Source organism: Elgaria multicarinata, chromosome 17, assembly GCF_023053635.1.
Source record: "Elgaria multicarinata webbii isolate HBS135686 ecotype San Diego chromosome 17, rElgMul1.1.pri, whole genome shotgun sequence".
Taxonomy (NCBI): domain Eukaryota; kingdom Metazoa; phylum Chordata; class Lepidosauria; order Squamata; family Anguidae; genus Elgaria; species Elgaria multicarinata.
The window spans coordinates 6,734,347-6,754,220 of record NC_086187.1 but is presented as its reverse complement, the minus strand read 5'-3'; the positions used below and the strand labels follow the sequence as shown (position 1 = coordinate 6,754,220).

General features: G+C 49.8%; 1 protein-coding gene across 1 annotated transcript in view; it reads left to right on the top strand.

Moving 5' to 3' along the window:
- The window catches only part of HS3ST6 (heparan sulfate-glucosamine 3-sulfotransferase 6), a 113,475-nt gene extending 95,243 nt beyond the window's left edge, over nt 1-18,232 (top strand). The window contains exon 2 of the mRNA XM_063143432.1: nt 17,214-18,232. Within this exon, the coding sequence (XP_062999502.1) occupies nt 17,214-17,832 (619 nt within the window). The 3' untranslated portion in view covers nt 17,833-18,232. The remainder of the gene's footprint in view (nt 1-17,213) is intronic.
- The last annotated feature ends 1,642 nt before the right edge of the window (nt 18,233-19,874 follow it).

The following is a 19,874-nucleotide window of genomic DNA, read 5'->3' as shown; positions in this document are numbered from 1 at the left end:
ACTGAAGCAATACTCAAGGCTGCCTAAACGCCGCCCATCCCCCTGCATAAGACCATTAGTCCAGGGTCTAAATTTCCTTAGCTTTACCATTGCCTGCAAGGACTGCCCCATTCGGTTCAATGGTGGAAGCAGGTCTACATATATCCGCCATTTTATGTGACGGGATTGGCTGGATGGACTGAAATGAATGGGTCGTGCTTGCACAGGAAGACTTGGTTCACCCATCAAAGGGCACGTTGGGGTCTGTATCTGGGCACATCTATGTATCTCTGTCTGTACTTACTTGCATTGGATGAAAAGCCATTTTGGCTGCTCATAAAACGCTGAGAACTTTAATATTTCATAGCTCTTTGCCTACTTTGGCTCAACTGATACAAAGCGGTTCTCCTGGCCATCTCTCCTTTCCTCTTGAAATCTCACTTCATTCAATCCAGCCTCACTCCTTCATTACAATTGTCCTCTCCCCTACCTGCAGGCGACGCTTAGCATTCCGAAGACATTCTCTTAAGGTCAATACAAATTAACGGCAAATTTAATTAAAGTTTCCAGTGCTTTTGCTTAAAGTGGTGTGTAATGGGTATCTATCTGGCCTCCCCCACCCCCGCTCCTCAACCCAAGCTCAAAGGGGGTTATCAATAATGAACAGCGGTAATTTCGATGAAAAAAATTAGAGAGAATGAAAATGTGGAAAAAGTGGAATTATCTCACAAGTCACTGGAAGGGTGGGTAAGGAAATGAGGCATCGCGCAGCTCTGCTCTTGCAGAGGGAGGCTTCTGTGGTGGCCTGAGCGCTGTGCAAAGCGAGGATCAGGCTGGCCTTGGGTGATGAGGGGAGTAGCAGAGGGCATACCTGGGCTGAGGTTAATGGGAGTTGTAGTCCAACACATTTGGAGGGCACCAGGGCGAGAAAGGTTGGGCAAGGAGCTGCTTGGTGCCTAAGATGTGCCAACCACAGCTGAATGGGGAACCATAGTTCAGAGGTGGAGTGCCTGCTTTGCACGCGGAGGAAAGCATGAGGTTAAATCCCCAACATCTCCAGTACAGGACCAGGTAGCAAGGTCCTGTACTGGAGATGCAAGAGAGGTAGACAAATAGGTATCTGCTTGTGACCCTGGGGAACTGCTGGCAAACATAGCAGACAATAGTGGGCTAGCTGGACAAAAGAGTCTGACCTGGACCGTGTCTATGTAACGTTGCTTTGCCTCCCCGTTCCCAAACCCCAAACCCTGCAGCATCACTGCTGCAAAGCGGCAGCGATGGAGTTACATGGCAGGAAGCCGTTTTCAGCTGGAAGCTCATCTTTTTCCCCCGGCGGTGGGGGAGAGAATCAGATTTAGTGGGGGGCGGCACGAGGGAGGCACGGATGTTCCTAAAACCTCTGCCCTGTTTTGAACGGAGAGCAGACGCACGCTGTGACTTGGAGGACGCGTTGTGACTTGCTGGGTGCCTGGGATGCTTCAGAGCAATTGAAAAAGTCACGGTAAAACGGCATCACGAAAAAGTGACGTTTCAGGGGGAGCCCAATGTTGCTGCATCGTTTAAAAGACGCAGCACCACTGCGCAGCCACGACATGGTATATAGGGTGCATAGACAAGCCCCAGGTATAAAGCAGCTTCCTGTATTCTGCTTGAAGGTTGAGAATTCTCCTTTTTTAAAATGCTATGCCATTTTTGCAGGTGATTTTCCTTAAATGTTCTAGTGTGCCCATCTCCGTAATATGCACATTTTGGGACGTGTGTTTCTCTACTATATGTGTAGGCATTTTTGTGCATGCCTTTTTTGATGCCCAAATTTTGATCACGGCCTTTGGAAAAGTGGGCTCATTCCATTCTGCATGCATGTTCAGGTAGCATAAGTTTAGTAAATTTGGAAGAATTTCTCCCTCCTCCCTACGCGTGTTCAGAGGAGTGTGTTCAGAGGAGGGCAACAAGGATGATCAGGGGTCTGGAAACAAAGCCCTAGGAGAGACCAAAAGAACTGGGCATGTTTAGTCTGGAGAAGAGAAGATTGAGGGGAGACATGAGAGCACTCTTCAAATTCTTGAAAGGTTGTCACAAAGAGGAGGGCCAGGATCTCTTCACGATCCTCCCAGAGTGCAGGACATGGACTAATGGGCTCAAGTTACAGGAAGTCAGATTCCGGCTGGACATCAGGAAAAACTTCCTGACTGTTAGAGCAGTACGATAATGGAACCAGTTACCTAGGAAGGTTGTGGGCTCTCCCACACTAGAGGCCTTCAAGAGGCAGCTGGACAACCCTCTGTCAGGGATGCTTTAGGGTGGATTCCTGCATTGAGCAGGGGGGTGGACTCGATGGCCTTGTAGGCCCTTCCAACTCTGCTATTCTATGATTCTCTCTGAATCAGTTCCTGGGGAACAACAGCAGGAAAAGAGATTTAGGGCAGGGGTGGTCCTATCCTCCCATGATCACAGTGAAACACAATTAGGTTTGTATTCTATAGAATCAAAGAGTTGGAAGCATCATTAGAGGTCACCTAGTCCAACCCCTTCCTTAATGTAGGACCTGCAATGCAGGATGCAACTACAGCATTCCTGAGAGACAGCTGTCCAACCTCTACTGTAAGAGAGCCCATTAATTCCCAGGACATTCCATTCGATTGCCTTCAGTGTTAGGAAGTTTCTTCGAATGTTCAGCCAAAATTTGTTTCCTTGCAACTTGCACCTGTTGCTTCTAGTTCTGCTGTCCGGAGCAAGTGAGAACAACTCTCCTCTGCTTTCAACAAATCTGTTCAGATACTCGAAGATGCCTGTCACATCTCCTCTTAATCGTCTCTGCTCCAGGCCAAACATATCTGGCTCTTTCAACCATTCCTCGTAGGATTTATTTGTTTACTACTTTTATATTCCATCATTCTCCCATCATGGGAGTCCAATCAGCATACATGAGTTTCCAGAGAGTCTCCCATCCAGGCCACTGACCACACATATGCCTACTTAGCTTCAATAAGGTGGCTGTGACATGTACCTTCAGACCAAGGGCCTTGCTAGACCTACCAGATAATCCGGTCGGGAGTCGGGGCGAGGCCGCGCTGCAGCTAGCGCGCGCTGTCACCCCTAGCTAGACGTAAACACGCGATGGGGCAAGGGAAAGCCCCGTCGCGTGCTCCATTTTTTTTCTCTTAAAGGGCCATGTGCGCAGGAGCGCACCCACGGAAAAGGTAAGTGGTTTTTTTAAAAAATAAAGGGTTCCCCGCTCCCCCTGATTTCCCCCCCACACAATGTCTGATGCCCCCCTGCCCGTTCGCTTGCCCGTCCTCCCCGTCCGCCATGCCCGTCCCTGTCCGCCATGCCCTGTCCCCACTCGCCCGTCCTCCCCACGTCTGCCATGGCTGTCCCCCGTCCCCGTTCTTCTCCCCCCCATCCGCCATGGCTGTCCCCCATCCCCGTTCTTCTTTTTTCCCCCCATCTGCCATGGCTGTCCCCCGTCCCTGTTCTTCTTCCCCCGCCCCTGTCCGCCATGGCTGTCCCCCATCCCCGTTCTTCTTCCCCTGCCCCCGTCCGTCTAGCAACGGCCCAAGTCAAGGAAAGAGATGGCTTGAAACTGGAGCGATGCTGGTTTGAGGAGGAAGTCCCATAAGGTAGATGGCTCCCACCTACTTCAAAGCTACCACACAACATGAGGACCCAAAATTCAGTGGGCCATGTACAACTGATGAGAGAAGGTGATCTGTGAGGTATAGAAGAGTTCAACTGTTCAGAGGGGTGAAGAAAGGGCCTGGGGGTGTCTGACTCCACAATTGAGACGCTTTTCTGGCCACCCATGCTCAATAAGCCGGCAACCAATTCCAAACCCGGTGGTTCCTGGTTTTTGTATTGGTCTCCAGTGTGCGACCTTCTTTGCTAGAGGAATTTATTTTGCCAGATGGGTATTACATTTTATATGCAGAGCAGCTTTTACCTGGCAGAGGGAATTCTTAAAATCAGATTTTAATGGGCCCTCATCATCATAGACGCACACAAAAACAGAGCTGCTTCCCCACAGCTACATTGGAAGAAGTAATTCCATATGCAAAGACGTTTTCCCAGCAAACACTTCTGCTTGTTACTGCATCGTATGAGTTTTCCTCTGGAGTTTATTTGGAGCAAGTTACGGTATATAAAATAAATCTAGAGTGGCATGTTTTCTTATTGAAAAAAAGACCGGGCAGAATTTTACATTCCTGCACTTTTGAATTGAATGAATGCTGTCGTGTGTTTTTGAGATAGGCCGGACGGATTTAGCAGTCTAGTTTAATGCAGTCTTTTCCAGTATCTCAAATGACATCACAGCCTGTTTTTTTCCCACTTGATAATGAACATTTTATTGCACGTTAAGCAGAATGATTGATTTAGTTCCTAAGCTTGTGTTTGCTGAACGATATTTTTTTTAACGTTAGGAACACATGGAAAGAATCACGCTCCTGTAGTAAAAGAAACAAAAAAAAACCACCCAAAGTTTAAACCCAATGAGAAACCCAGGAAAACATTTGGAAAGGACATAAATTCTTCAACAAGTCAGCACACAGTAGCCGTGTATAATTTAAGTTATAAAATTCTGACTACTGAGCCGTGTACCCACTGCTTGGTTAGCAGCACAGGGCTAAGCTGTAGGGTTGAAGGACATTTCATCAGGGGTAGGCAACTTGTAGGCCAATCTGGAGGACCACAATCCCATCAGCTCCAGCCAACATAGCCAGGGCTGAGGGATCATGGGAGTTCCAGGTCAAAACAACTGGAGGGCCACAATTTGCCCACCCTTGCTGTAGGCAGACGGGTTGTTCTGGCTGAATTGAACAAATAGCTCGGTCACCGCCTGAATCCTGAGAAGTATTCACACTTCCACAAGCCTCATTTGATGCCTTCTGGCTTGACTAGCCCACCCGGATGTCCCAGCTGTTGGTTGAGCCATGGGCCTTCTGGTCTGTGGGCACTGAAGGCCATGAGGTGAGCTAGTCAAGGCTGCAGAAGTAATACAGGGCAATATTGTCTTGCTACGTCCCTACTGGCCCACCTTAGCTACAAATGCTTCCAGGTTAGGTCTGCTTCTTTGTCTGGGCCACTCCCAGACATTTATTTGTTTATTATTAAATTTATCTCTCACCTTTTTTCATCTCTGGCACCTCAAATAGCCCTCCTCCTCTCCATATTATCTTCACAACAACCCCTGTGAAGTAGGTGACGGTGAGAGCCAGTGACTGGCCCAAAGTCACCCAGTAAGCTTCCATGGCCGAGTGGGGACTAGAACCCAGATCTCCCAAGTCCCAGTGCAACGCACTACTCCACACTACACCACACTGGTCTTGTTTGTACAACGTCCGATGGTTGTAGGTGTTCCTGTCTTACCTCTGTGGTTTGGCCATTTACCTTCTCCCTCCCCAGTCTGTCAGGTTCTCCATATGTTTATCTGCCCATCTGTAGGGTGACCACTTATGTGTCGCCAAAAAAGAGGACATGGATTTCCCTATAATGTGCCTATACTAATTAGTCTAAATAGGAATACAACATGTCTTGCCACAGCGAGGAATACGGGGACCAGGGGACCTGCTGCACCTTGCTCAGCCTGTTGTCCTGTGGCCCCGGGGACAGCATCCCTGGGGGGGCCATAGGAATGATCATCCAAAAACTGTATTGCGCTGGATACGTTTCGAACATTCTCAGGGGCACTCTTAGACACCCAACTACAGCTGTGCACAGTTACAGCTTACTGCTACCCACTGGGTCCACCCTGTTCTCGTTTTGTGGCAAGCGTTACCTCGATTTGTACCTTCCCCTCGGGGTCACCACCTTCTTCATTCCCCTTTCTTCGACTCAGTTCTACCCACGTTCATAGAGCGCATCTTCTGAGGGCTTGGTAATACACACAATTGTTTACATTTCATCACTTTATACATTAAAAGGCGGATCGTTAATTGGAGTGACATTTCTAGCCCCGGGAATAAGGGAACGTTACCAAACCCACATGACAAAAGGAGGAGAGGAGGGAGGCATGAATCCCAGCAAATCCCGGCTGTGTGGCAAGAGCTTGGCCTGGCCCAACCATCCGGGCAGCTGCTCCTGCTATCCGTGTGGGCGAGAAGAGGCAAGATCAAAGCGGCTGAGAGGCAAACGTCTTTCATTCCGGCTGAGTCCAGACTTCTAGCCAGTCACTTGACTTCCTTGTGCTTGCCTTTGTTGCTCACAATGTAGATTCTTTACCTCCATCCCTCTGAATGCTGAACTGTCCCTTCCTGTTTGCACTCGTATTCCTCTCAATGAAGCCGGCTTCCGTCAGCTCCCAAAATCATAAAGCATTTATCACATTTGTATCCTGCCTTTACCACAAAGAGGGCAGGATACCGATTGTCATGGCTACTCTCTTATATAAGTATACATTTTATTTATTTATTTATTTATTTACGTAGGGTGACCATATTTACATAGGGTGACCATTTATTTACATAGGGCTCCTGTATCTTTAACAGTTGTATTGAAAAGGGAATTTCAGCTGAGGCAGATCCACACAGAGGCTTTGGGACGCCCTGAAGGCGCTTTAGGGCGCCCCGAAATCGATGATGTACACCCTACCTTAACCGTTCCAAGAAGAGGAGGAGGAGGAGGAGGAGGAGGAGGAGGAGGAGGCCCCGCATCGCCCCTCGCGGGGACAGGATGAAGAGTTGCCGCGCCCGGCGGCTTCGCTGGGGAATCAGCTGCCACCCACCTACCCGCCGGCCTCCTTTTGCCGGCGAAAGAGCCACCCGGGTCATAGAGCTGCTTCTGCCGAGCTCTCCGACCCGGGTGGGCCCGGGTGACTCTTTCGCCGGCAGGTTTCAGGTTCTGCTGAAATTCCTTTTTCTATTCAACTGTTAAAGATACAAGAGGCCTGTCTTCCTTTTCATATGGTCATCCTAGCATTGCAGTAATCCAGTCTGGACGTGACCAAGGTGCGAACGACGCTGGGCCACATCTGCTTTAGATGCTACCAGACTTCCTTCTTGAGCCCAGCCTGTGAAGTGGGTCAGCAGAAACATCAGACATTTCTCGGCGGCGAAGCATGAGAGCGAGTGGAAGACGGACCCGGCTCTCCTGCCCACTTCAAGAGCTAATTTCTGGTTGCTCTTGGACGGAATCGGGATGCTGGTCTGGATGGGCTTTGGTGCTGACCCTGCAAGGCAGTCCTTAATGTCTTACGCCGACGGGCAACTATTTGAAGATTGCAAAGGGAAAACTTCCCAGAGTATCGGCTGGGAAAGGGCATCGGTGCTTGGCCAGAATGCAGCGCCATCCCATTGGGATTTACTGCGTGCACCTCCCATGCGTGGGGGCATCAAAGAGGCCTGGGTATTGTACAGACTGACATAATGAGACAGATTGGCTCCGGATCAAACTCCTGCCTTTTTACAAGTCATTATGATTGTCCCATATTGCTTCTCAGAAAAAGTAGCGATTAGCAGAACCCACCCCCCTCCCCCGGGTGGCTGCTTAGCTCCATTTCGACTTCTTGGCTTTGACCCAATAAAAGAACAGCTCTACTGGGAGAGGGGGGGAAGAGGTTTCAAGGGGGCCCTAGATCACCTGTGGGGTGGGGAACGGGCAGAAGATAAAAAACACAATGCCGGCAAAATCTGACTGTACTCCATTTTGGGCACCCCTTTGCAAGGAAGCTGTGGAGCAGTGGAGGCTGGTGGCTCTGTGTGTCAGTGGGGTGGTGAATCCACTTGGGTTTTCGGTCGGAGCCAAGGTACCTTGTATATCGCCGTTAGAGTTCTGACTGGTTCTGATTGAAACCCAAAACAGGTTCACTGCCCCACTGACATCAGAGCCACCAGCCTCTACCGCTGATCAGTTGATGAAAGGGTCAAAAAAGAGCAAGCAAAGGGCCTGGAAGGCAAATCCTGGGAAGGAACAATAAATATTTAGGCTGTTCCTAGCACACCTGCTTTTTTTCCAGGGATCATCCCGGGATCATCCCTGTGCATGCAAATGACACACCGGGGAGCCCAGGAGCAGGCCGGGACGGCCCCTCCATTGGCCTGGGATAATCCTTAGGTGTAGAAAGGGCCTTCATCTAGGCAGAATTCTAAGGCAGATTTGCATGTTCCTGTGTGGATCCATCATCCGAGGGAGGAATGTCAAAGGGAACTGGACGGGTTCCGATGAGGCTACTGAAAGCTCACAGGAAGGGGTCGTTCTCCGGCCGGTTGTCATTAGGTTGGTCGTTCACACATTAGCAAAAAAATAGGAAATGCATCACCTAAAAGAAAATTCAATTTGTTGTTTGTTTGTTTGTTTTTAAAAAATCCGCTTATTTATATGTATAGATGCAAATGTAGTAATAATGACTATAAGCTGCAGGAACTATACTAGAGTGACCAGATAAAAAAGAGGGCAGGGCTCCTGCAGCTTTAACCATTACAATGAAGAGGGAATTTCACCAGGTGCTGCACGCATACAAATGACACTTGCTGAAATTCCATTTTCTATACATCGGTTAAAGATACAGGAGCCCCCTATCCTCCTTTTCATATGGTCACCCTAGGCCAGTGGTTCTCAACCTTCCTAATGCCGCGACCCTTTAATACAGTTCCTCATGTTGTGGTGACCCCCAACCATAAAATTATTTTCGTTCTTCTCTACACGATCCATTGTCATGGGATGGTTTGCTAATGAAAATAATACATAACAATAGCTTTAATAATACAAAAGATGATACATGACATAGTTCAGTCAATACAGTTTCCTAAGACCATCGGAAATATGTGTTTTCCGATGGTCTTAGGCGACCCCTGTGAAAGGGTCATTCGACCCCCAAAGGGGTCCCGACCCAGAGGCAATATTTACCTCTGCGCTCCTCCCGTTCTGTATTTTCGCTAGATGGGCATTTTTGCCCATCTAGCTGAGGTGTTGGGGAGCAGGAGGGAAGAAGGCTGGGACATCCCTTCCACACCCACCAGCACGCCCCCTTTCCCTTCCCTCCGAGGTCACCAGTGTGGTTCTCTCTGCACTGGCTGCAAGGGGGAGGGGAGCTCGGACTCCTGGGCCCACGGTCTGAGTGCTCTCCAACCTCAGATCCAGACATCCAAACTCTCCTGTAGCCCACCCGCCCACCCCAGATTCTGTCTTGGGGGCATTGGATGGCTGTCTGAAGGGAGCTGCAGATGTTTCATCAAGGAACAGACAAAGAACAGAGGAGGAGATTACTAAAGGGATACTCAGAATCCGAGCGCACCCTGGCTTTATGGGAGTTTGGGTTTCCACCCTGTTGCCACCGGCAGTAACGAGGGCAGTCCTCTTTAACAGCCAGCATTGATTAAGCAGTTAACGTGAAGTGATTTATCCATCCATCATTAAGACGGGAGCTCTATAGCTGTGAAAATGCCTGGCTGGAGAAAGCCCTTAACAGCTACACTTACAACTGGCAGCTCGCTAAATGAAGAACAAAAGCCACGGAATGCTCAGTAAATATTTATTGGCACAGCAATAAAGTGATGATCGGAGAGGCTTTTGTGCTAAGGGGAGGCAGACTGAGCCATCCAGGTGCAATCCCAGCCGCTGGAAAGTTTAGGCAGAAGCTTAGGCAGGGTGACCCTATGAAAAGGAGGACAGGACTCGTGCATCTTTAACAGCTGTATTGAAAAGGGAATGTCAGTAGGTGTCCTTTGTATGCAGGAAGCACCTGGTGAAATTCCCTCGTCATCACAACAGTTAAAGCTGCAGGAGCTATGCTAGAGTGACCAGATACAAAAGAGGACAGGGCTCCTGCAGCTTTAAATCTTGTGATGAAGAGGGAATTTCACCAGGCGCAGCATGCAGACAAAGGTCACCTGCTGAAATTCCCTTTTCTACGCAACTGTAAAAGATACAGGAGCCCGGTCCTTCTTTCCATATGGTCACCCTAGCTTAGGAAGGCCTCAGTACATCTACCAACACAGCACCAGATACCTCTTTATTTATCCTGACTTTTTCCCCCCTCTTGCAAGGAATTCAATGAGGTTTACGGGATTCTCCTCGTTTCCGTTTTATCCTCACAACAACCATGTGAGGTAGGTCAGGCTGAGAGTCCATAACCGGCCCAAAGTCACCCAGGGTGCTTCCATGGTCGAGTGGGGACTCGAACCCAGATCTCCCGAGTCCCAGCCTAACGCTCGAACCTCTACACCACGCTGGCTCTCTTAAGTGCTATTGGAGCAGGTCTTCATTTTAACCTGGGCTCTGCCATGGAAAAAACAGCACCACCACCCCTTTTGCTGGTCTTCTGTTCCTTTTGTCCACGACTCTTTCAAATGTCAGCCACAAACAGGCCTGGGTCAACTCACTGTAAGGCTGGGATGCTTCACAAGGCAAGGCAGGACCCAGGGGCTGTCTTCATGGCAGCTTTCCTGTGGCTTGGGTGCATTGTGAGGTCATTTGCGGCGCATGACGTCATGGCCAGCATGCTCCACTTTCGCCTGGAAAGGCCACAGTATTGGAGAGTCCTTTTACTCCATTCTTCTTAGTTAAAGCAGCTCCCGGGCGCTTGCTCGGCAATGTGCCCCATGCCTCCACGTTAAATCCTGGTTGTGCTTGCGACCTGGCTGTGATGTGGGCTGCCCGTTCCGCCATTCATTTCTTTTCCTAGCGTTCCCGTTGAGAGCCGTTTATGTGCTTCCTTACTGCTGCGTTAATTCAATTCTCTGATGTAGTGTTAACTCCGAAGCCATGCAGCTCCAGAGTTGCGAATAGGGAGCTGCGTTAATTCTGATCTCTGATGTGGTGTTAACTCCGAAGCCGCGCAGCTCCAGAGTTGCAAATAGGGAGCTGCGTTAATTCTGTTCTCTGATGTGGTGTTAACTCCGAAGCCGCGCAGCTCCAGAGTTGCAAATAGGGAGCTGCGTTAATTCTGATCTCTGATGTGGTGTTAACTCCGAAGCCGCGCAGCTCCAGAGTTGCGAATAGGGAGCTGCGTTAATTCTGATCTCTGATGTGGTGTTAACTCCGAAGCCGCGCAGCTCCAGAGTTGCAAATAGGGAGCTGCGTTAATTCTGATCTCTGATGTGGTGTTAACTCCGAAGCCGCGCAGCTCCAGAGTTGCAAATAGGGAGCTGCGTTAATTCTGTTCTCTGATGTGGTGTTAACTCCGAAGCCGCGCAGCTCCAGAGTTGCAAATAGGGAGCTGCGTTAATTCTGATCTCTGATGTGGTGTTAACTCCGAAGCCGCGCAGCTCCAGAGTTGCAAATAGGGAGCTGCGTTAATTCTGTTCTCTGATGTGGTGTTAACTCCGAAGCTGCGCAGCTCCAGAGTTGCGAATAGGGAGCTGCGTTAATTCTGATCTCTGATGTGGTGTTAACTCCGAAGCCGCGCAGCTCCAGAGTTGCGAATAGGGAGCTGCGTTAATTCTGATCTCTGATGTGGTGTTAACTCCGAAGCCGCGCAGCTCCAGAGTTGCAAATAGGGAGCTGCGTTAATTCTGTTCTCTGATGTGGTGTTAACTTCGAAGCTGCGCAGCTCCAGAGTTGCGAATAGGGAGCTGCGTTAATTCTGATCTCTGATGTGGTGTTAACTCCGAAGCCGCGCAGCTCCAGAGTTGCAAATAGGGAGCTGCGTTAATTCTGATCTCTGATGTGGTGTTAACTCCGAAGCCGCGCAGCTCCAGAGTTGCAAATAGGGAGCTGCGTTAATTCTGTTCTCTGATGTGGTGTTAACTCCGAAGCTGCGCAGCTCCAGAGTTGCGAATAGGGAGCTGCGTTAATTCTGATCTCTGATGTGGTGTTAACTCCGAAGCCGCGCAGCACCAGAGTTCCGAATAGGGAGCTGCGTTAATTCAGTTCTCTGATGTGGTGTTTGCTCCAAAGCTGCTCATTTCCAGAGTTGGGAGCTGCGTTAATTCGGTGTTAACTCTGAAGCTGGGGCTGTTGCAATACTTTTTGGAGTGGGGCTTATTTGTACTGGTGGGGTGCTGTCATGGTGGGGCCAGTATTGTGGGTTAAGTTACTCCCCATTCCCGTTCATAGCCGGGAGAGGGGTAAGTAACAAGCCTCTCTCATTGATGTCATTCTACTCCACCCCTCCACCACCACCACCACCACCACCCCACACACGGAAGTATATTTTTTCCGGCACTGAAAAGCTGGGTTTTAGGGACAGCTGGCTCTGCAGTGTAACACAGATGGCGCAGAGCCGACTTCAGCATACTGTGGAGAATAACTGCAATGTGTGCTTCTCCCGTGCTTGTGAACACAGGGGCCAGGAAAACATGGGGCATAATTACTGGTCTCAAGCACGTAGGGTCGCCCCTCAGGAGTCACCAAAAAAGAAGAAATGCATCACCACACAAAAAGGGAAAAGAGGGCGGTGATTTGGATAACATTTGTATATGCTCATTTATATGAGTACATGCAAATTAAGAAATAATTATTATAGTTTAAATAGAAATCCAGTAGCACACTGTGGAAGACTATGAAGCCGTATGAAGAGAGACTGAAAAAACTGGGCATGTTTAGCCTGGAGAAGAGAAGATTGAGGGGAGACATGAGAGCACTCTTCAAATACTTGAAAGGTTGTCACACAGAGGAGGGCCAGGATCTCTTCTCAATCCTCCCAGAGTGCAGGACACGGAATAACGGGCTCAAGTTACAGGAAGCCAGATTCCGGCTGGACATCAGGAAAAACTTCCTGACTGTTAGAGCAGTATGACAATGGAATCAGTTACCGAGGGAGGTTGTGGGCTCTCCCACACTCAAGGCCTTCAAGAGGCAGCTGGACAACCATCTGTCAGGGACGCTTTAGGGTGGATCCCTGCATTGAGCAGGGGGTTGGACTCGATGGCCTTAGAGGTCCCTTCCAACTCTACTATTCTATGATTCTATGATTCTATAAGACTGTAGCCTTGGTGCTATATAAATAATAATAATAATAATAATAATAATAGCCAGGTCAGCTATGTGCCCGCCTGATCATCCTGCTGTCCGTCCCAGAGCTAATGGTTGATGGGAAGCAATTCTTGTGGTTCTTTTTCTTTGATCTGGAACTGGACAGGATAGCCTTCCAAACAGAAGACACCTTCAAAGAGAGGGCTGTCCTTGGTAAAAGAGGCCACCTCGACAAATCCTCCCACTCTGGATTTGGCCCTGAAAGACCAAGTGAGGGTGCATGGAGGGCAGGCTGTAAGCCAGCCCGGTTTGCGACATCTCACAACACCATCACTGGTCATGGGGAACATCTGTTAAGGCATCAGCCTTCGCTTCCAAATTTCCCAGCTTTGTGGAGCTTGAGCCAACATGGAATAGCCTTAACATGGGTCTAAAACTGGCTGGATTTTGGTCACTGGCAGGTGGAAAAGAACCTTTAGCAATGCAGAGCTGGAACTCCCCAGCAGTGGTCCGTGTCACAACTATACTACACAGCAGTGCCCCTATTTTCATCTGGATGCAGCATTAGAACAACCCTGCTGGATCATACCAAGGGTCCACCTAGTCCAGCACTCTGTACACACAGTGGCCAACCAGCTGTTGACCAGGAACCAACAAAGCAGGACACAAATGCAACAACACCCTCCCATCCATGTTCCCCAGCAACTGGTGTACATAGGCTTACTGCCTCTGATGCCAGAAGTAGCACAGAGCCATCAGAACTAGTAGACATTGATAGCCTTCTCCTGCAGGAATTTATCCAACCCCATATTGGTGACCATCACTACATCTTGTGGTAGTGAATTCCATAGTTTAACCATGCACTGTGTAAAGAAGTCCTTCCTTATATCTGTCTCGAATCTCCCACCCATCAGCTTCATGGGATATGACCCCTTTGGGCTCTAGTATTTTGAGAGAGGGAGGAAAATGTCTCCCTCTCCACGTTCTCCACACCATGCATGATGAAAGGAGGCACCATGCGGAGGAGATGGAAGAAGGCAGGACCCTGCTTTGGATCCAGGGGTGGAGCTTGGTCATTTTAGACCCTGGAGCTAATGGTTTTATTTGCAAGATATATATTTTTTCCGGCAGGAGAGACCTCCTCCTCATCCCAAACAAGAAAGCTCCTCTGGCAGATTGCACAGACACGCTGAACTTGTCTTTTCCATCCCCATACCTGGATCCTTCCTCATTTCCGACATCTGATTGTCATTAAACCAAATTGACACGGAACTCTTTGGGTTGCCTTTTTTTCCCCTTAAAAAAAGGGGGGGGGAATTGGCATTGCTCCTTCAAGACTCATTGAAATGAGTTCATGACCATCCCCACCCCCTCAAAAATGTCCTGTGACCAAAAGCCCGGATCTTAAATATGCTGCACTAATGTTTGACATGTGGAACCCGTGGGCGTGGGATGTGGAGGGCGGGGAGGAGCACAGGAGCATTACTGAATTTGTTAAAGGATCTGAATGTGTATGGAGAATAGGATGATCAACGGATATTAGATGCAAGAGGAAGGCCGTTTCTACACCAGTCCGAAAATGCGGGCTGGTCACGGCCGAGTCCCTGTGCGTCCAAATGACGCACGGGGACTCCCGGGGGCAGGGGGGGATGAGCGGGGTTTTTCTCAGGGATAAATAATCCTTGGGAAAATCCAATTCTTCCAGCAGTCTCGGAACCGTCCCGAGACCGTGGGAGGTGTGGCCGCCCATCCCGGCTTCTTCCCTGCTCCCTGCGAGTAGCAAGGAGCAGTAGAGGGAAGGAACCGGGCCGGGAGGAATTGGGGTGATGGATTTTTTTAAAAAAAAAAACTCACTTTTTGTTGGAGCGCACGTGCGCTCAGCTCCTTTAAAAAAAAATGGCGGGCGCAACACCCTCCTTCCTCCCAAGATGTCGTGCCCACCTGTGGACTAAGGGGAGGATCTCGTGATCAGGACATTGCGAGATCCTCCCCCCACCCTATTGGTGTAGAAATATGCAAAGACTTCTTTCTAGGTTTTGCCATGCCAGAAAATGCCAATGGTTGACTAAATATATCAGTCCACCGAATCCAATTCTGTTGTTTGTTGCCTCTTTAAAAATTCTGCTCTCCACATCTCAAGCCATTGGCAGAGCTGCTGTGATGTCATGGTTGTGCTCATGGAACATTCTATTCATTCAGAGTGAATGATGTGTCTAGGGAAAACCACAGGACCTTGTGGGGGCTGTGCGTTGTGGATGTGAAGAAAGGCAGCGGAGGGACTGACAGGTGACAATCTAAAGGGAAGAAGGCCCAGTGGTTGAAGGGAAGAGAAGGTAGGTTATGGATGTGATGAAGGTAGATGCCTGAAGTAGAGGCACTACATGCCTGAAGTAGAGGCACTACATGTCCTAGAGGGTTAGAGAGGGGTCATGAAGTTGAGATACGGAGCCAATAGGGCTATATGAAAAACAGATATTTCAGTTCATCTTTGTCCAGGATTTATTTATTTATTTATTTATTTACAATATTTATATACCGCTCCCCATTGAAAATTTCAGAGCAGTGTACAAAATAAAATAAAATAAAAACAGAATAAAACACTATAAAATAGATTTTAAAAGAAGCAAAATGTACAGTGAACCATGGCTGGCCAGTAAAGAAAGCTTTCCTGGAATAATGACATTTTCAGGAGGCGCCGAAAGGAATACAAAGTTGGCGCCTACCTGACCTCCAGAGGCAGGGAATTCCATAGGAGGGGGGCACCACGCTGAAGGCTCTTCCCCTGGTGGACTCCAATCGGAGGATGGATCTGTGTGGAACCATCAGGAACACAGTTTGCACCACCCAGACTAAACATGGACTGGAATGCAACCTGTGGTTGAAGTACCTTTCTGAACTTGCAGTGTGTCCCCAAAAATGGCATTCGACAGTGTTTGAAAAATCCCTAAGGGCCAAGGAGAGCTTGTGGCTGGGAGGAAAGATCTTGGACGTGGCACAGTGACAGGCGGGCCCATGTGCTGATGGGTGGAAGGAAGGATGTGGGCAGGCAAAGTGACTTTAGAGGCTCGGGGACTGGAGGCCATGGAGCCATGGAACCAATGGGGCTGAGGGCAAGTGCCAGATGGAACCAATGGGGCTGAGGGCAAGTGCCTGAGGGCAAGTGAGCCACTTTGAGCTGTGTCCATCCCCCCTGCTCTCTCCTGCTAGTCAGAGCAGTGCAGACCTTGCGCAGCGCAGCGCCCCTCTTCTCGTTCCCATTCCTTGTCGGCTTTGGTATGCTCCCGTCACTGGAGCTGCTGTCATCTTGGAAATGCTTTGACTTGGGTCTCCTTTTCTCCGGAGGGGGAGCTGGCACGAAGGCACAGCAGAACGAACGGGTGTTTGGAGGCACCGAACCAGGACAGAGCAAGAGACCTCCTCTGACCCTGGGATCATGGGCTACGCTGGAAACCGCAAATCAGTCAGCAAAAGCTGTCTGTGTTTGCCAATTGCCCAGCTGGAAGGGTGGTCGGATTTTGTAGCTTTAGATTAGGAGCTGGCATTGTATCCCCTCCTGTTCTTCTCTTTAAGGTCTGGATTGTGTGCCCCTCTCTCTGTGTGTAAAGTGTTATCTTTGCAGCTCCCATGAGCATTATTAACTTCAAGGATGTGGCTGGAATCCAGGCAGCTTGTTTTCAAGTTTATCGAGAACAGCAGCGGGGGCATCTTGCCTTTCAGAGATGAATGCAGGTCTTGTTTCGTTTTTTCCAAAAAAAAAAGAGCCCTAGATGGCAAGCCACACACAGACCCAGATCAGCCTCGCCTCTGCTCCCTTTTAATGACATTGAAAGTTAAGAGTTTTATAGTTTTTCCATAGATGCAAACGAGTCCCACGCATACCTCTGACCTTAAAGCTGCAGGAGCCCTGCCCTCTTGACCAGATACGGGCAGGGCTCCTGCAGCTTTAACTCTTGTGATGAAGAGGGATTTTCACCAGGTGCTACATGCATGCAAAGGACACCTGCTGAAATTCCCTTTTCCATACCACTGTTAAAGATAGAGAAGCCCTGTCCTCCTTTTCATAGGGTCACCCTGTTTCACCTCACTGGTCTTATTCAACATGGAGGTGTGTTAATCTATGGAGAGGCATTGTTTGAGCATCCCATGAACATTAGGTGTGGAGTCTGTGGCAGGTGAGACCCCTCCAGAGTTCCTCTTGCTTCACTTCCAAGCTGCGGTAATGGCAGGGAAACTCACAGTGGGGGGAAACCCGTTTGTCAGAATCCAGAACTCAACGTCCCAGATGGGTGGTCTACTTCCCAGGGAGGTAGACAGAGCTCATGGTTCTCATGGCTGTGGGAGAGTCCCGGCAGGACGGTTCCTCACCAATATCCCTTTTATCTCCACAGAAGTCTGATGCCGAGGACTTTAGAAGGACAGATCACCATGGAGAAAACGCCGAGTTACTTTGTGACAAAGGAAGCTCCCAGGCGCATTTACAATATGTCCAGGGACACCAAGTTGATTGTGGTGGTCCGCAACCCGGTAACGCGGGCCATTTCGGACTACACGCAGACACTCTCCAAGAATCCCACCATCCCCACCTTCCAGGCCTTGACCTTCAAGAACCTGAGCACGGGCCTCATCGACACCACCTGGAGTGCCGTGAGGATTGGGATCTATGCCAAACACCTGGACAACTGGCTGCGGTATTTCCCCCTCTCCAAGTTTCTCTTTGTCAGCGGGGAGAGGCTCGTGAGTGACCCGGCTGGGGAGATGGGCCGCGTCCAGGACTTCTTGGGTCTCAAGCGAGTGGTGACGGACAAGCACTTCTATTTCAACGAAACCAAGGGCTTCCCTTGCTTGAAGAAGCCCGAAGGGAGCAGCCGGCCGCGATGCCTGGGCAAGTCGAAAGGGAGGCCACACCCCAAAATCGACCAGCAGGTCGTCCAACGCCTACAGGAGTTCTACAGACCCTTTAACATGAAGTTCTATCAAATGACAGGGCAGGACTTTGGTTGGGACTGACCGAGAGACCTCTTTGGGGGAAGGTTGAACTTGCTATGGGGTGACGTGGGGCGGAGGGGGGGGAACTAGCCCACTTATTGGACCCACAAAGTGGATCCTCCTCCCCAGTGGCTTGTTGAGTGGTACCGTGGCCACAGGGCTGGGGGGGTGGGAAAGCACCTGAGATGAATCTCCAAGGGATGCTTCCCTCTCTTTCTAATTTATATCACCTCTTGCCAGTAAGAGAGAAATGTACACTTATTGAGTAGCGAGAGAAATATTTAAGGTTTTTTTTGTTTTGTTTTGTTGTTGTTTTCCTTCTTAAAGTCAACGTCGGCAAAACAAGAGCAAACGAATCCATTGCTGGAAACGTAGATCTGGTGAAATGTTCTGCTGAATAAACCTGGCTAATATAGATTAAGCATGCAAGTTTTTGAATGGCTATGCATGGGGGTGGGAGAGAGCGTCTGTACACACAAGATGTGGCTAGTAGCCAAGGATGCATTCATGGCCCTCTTCTGCAGATGTCCATTGATTGTAATCGATGTATAATCAGCCATGCGGCTTAAAAAGCAGGTGGGCTATGGAGCGGGGGGAGGCAGGAAGCCAATAGGCCCTAGCCCTAACCCTGGCTACCAATTTGGATGGCTTTGAAAGGGGTGAGATAAATTCCTGGAGGAGAAGGCTCTCAAGGGCTGCTAGCCCTGATGGTTGTGTGCTACCTCCAGTATCCGAGGCAGTAAGCCTGTGTGCACCAGTTGCTGGGGAACATGGGCGGGAGGGTGCTGTTGCACCATGTCCTGCTTTGTTGGTCCCTTGTTAACAGAGTGCTGGACCCTCGGTTTGATCTAGCACGGCACTTCTTAACAAGGCTAGGACATTCAAGCCCACTTGCCTATTGCAGTGTGTGGCTAACACAAGATACGTGGCTGGCATCTCACGGAGAGTTGCACATGTAGCGTGCGATGTGAGACATCGCCCTCCACATATGCCAAACTTATATACAAAATTAAAAACTGCTGGAAGAGTAAGCTTTGGCTATTCTTTAAAGGATTGTGTAGGGTGGGCAAGTGTGAAAAGAGCTTCCCCAAATTCTTGCCCTCCGGATGTCTTAGACCTGGGGTCCCCAACCCCCAGTCCGCGGACCAGGACCGGTCCGTGGCCTGTTAGGAACTGGGCCGCGCAGGTGAGCTGCTTTCACCCCCCCACCCCCACCCCAGCGTACCTGGGCATGGGGAGCCATCTCGCCTGCCCAGCCAAAGTGAAGCTAGGACCCAGCCAAAGCGAAGCTAGGACGCTTCAGAACAGTGCGCCCAGCCGGAAGCCGCTCTGGGAGAGCGACTTCCGGACGCGCCGTTCCAAAGCTGCCCGCCTGCACCAGCATCCTGGCTTTGCTTCAGCTGGGCGCCCACCCAGCCGAAGCAAAGCCACACACACACGCCCCCCCACTCCAGCATCTCTCAGAGTGCTGTGGGAGACCGGCTTCTGGGTGCGTCGGCGGGGGTGAGGAGGCTGCCACAGCTGCGCTCCTCCCTCTCGGGGACCAGACAGGCGCGACCCTGGCTGCCGCCACCGCTTGCAGGCAGGAGCGGGCCTTGCGCGTGGATGGGCTGGAAGCACACGGCGCCGTTGGCACTCCGACAACAACAGTTATGGGAGTTGAAGGCCAACACATCTAGAGGGCAACAGCTTGGGAAAGGCTGAATTATGGTCTCTGGGTTACTTAAGGGGCAATCCGATGCATGTTTAGACAGGAAAAAAATCCTACAAATGGAGAATGCTGAGAGTTGTAGGACTTTTTTCTATCTAAACAGGCAGAGCATTGTGCCCTTAGTGAGCATAGCTGAAGTTAGGGATGCTGTCACTGGGAGGGGGCGTGGCTCAGTGGTAGAGCCCCCGCTTTGCATGCGGAAGGTCCCAGGTTCAATCCCCGGCTTCTCCAGGTAGGGCAGGAGAAACTCCTGTCCGAAATAATAATAAATAATAAAATTTATTTATATAGCGCTTTCTAACAAAGCACCGTACATGAAATAAAATAGGTCAGGGAGTTTACAAAAATAGAA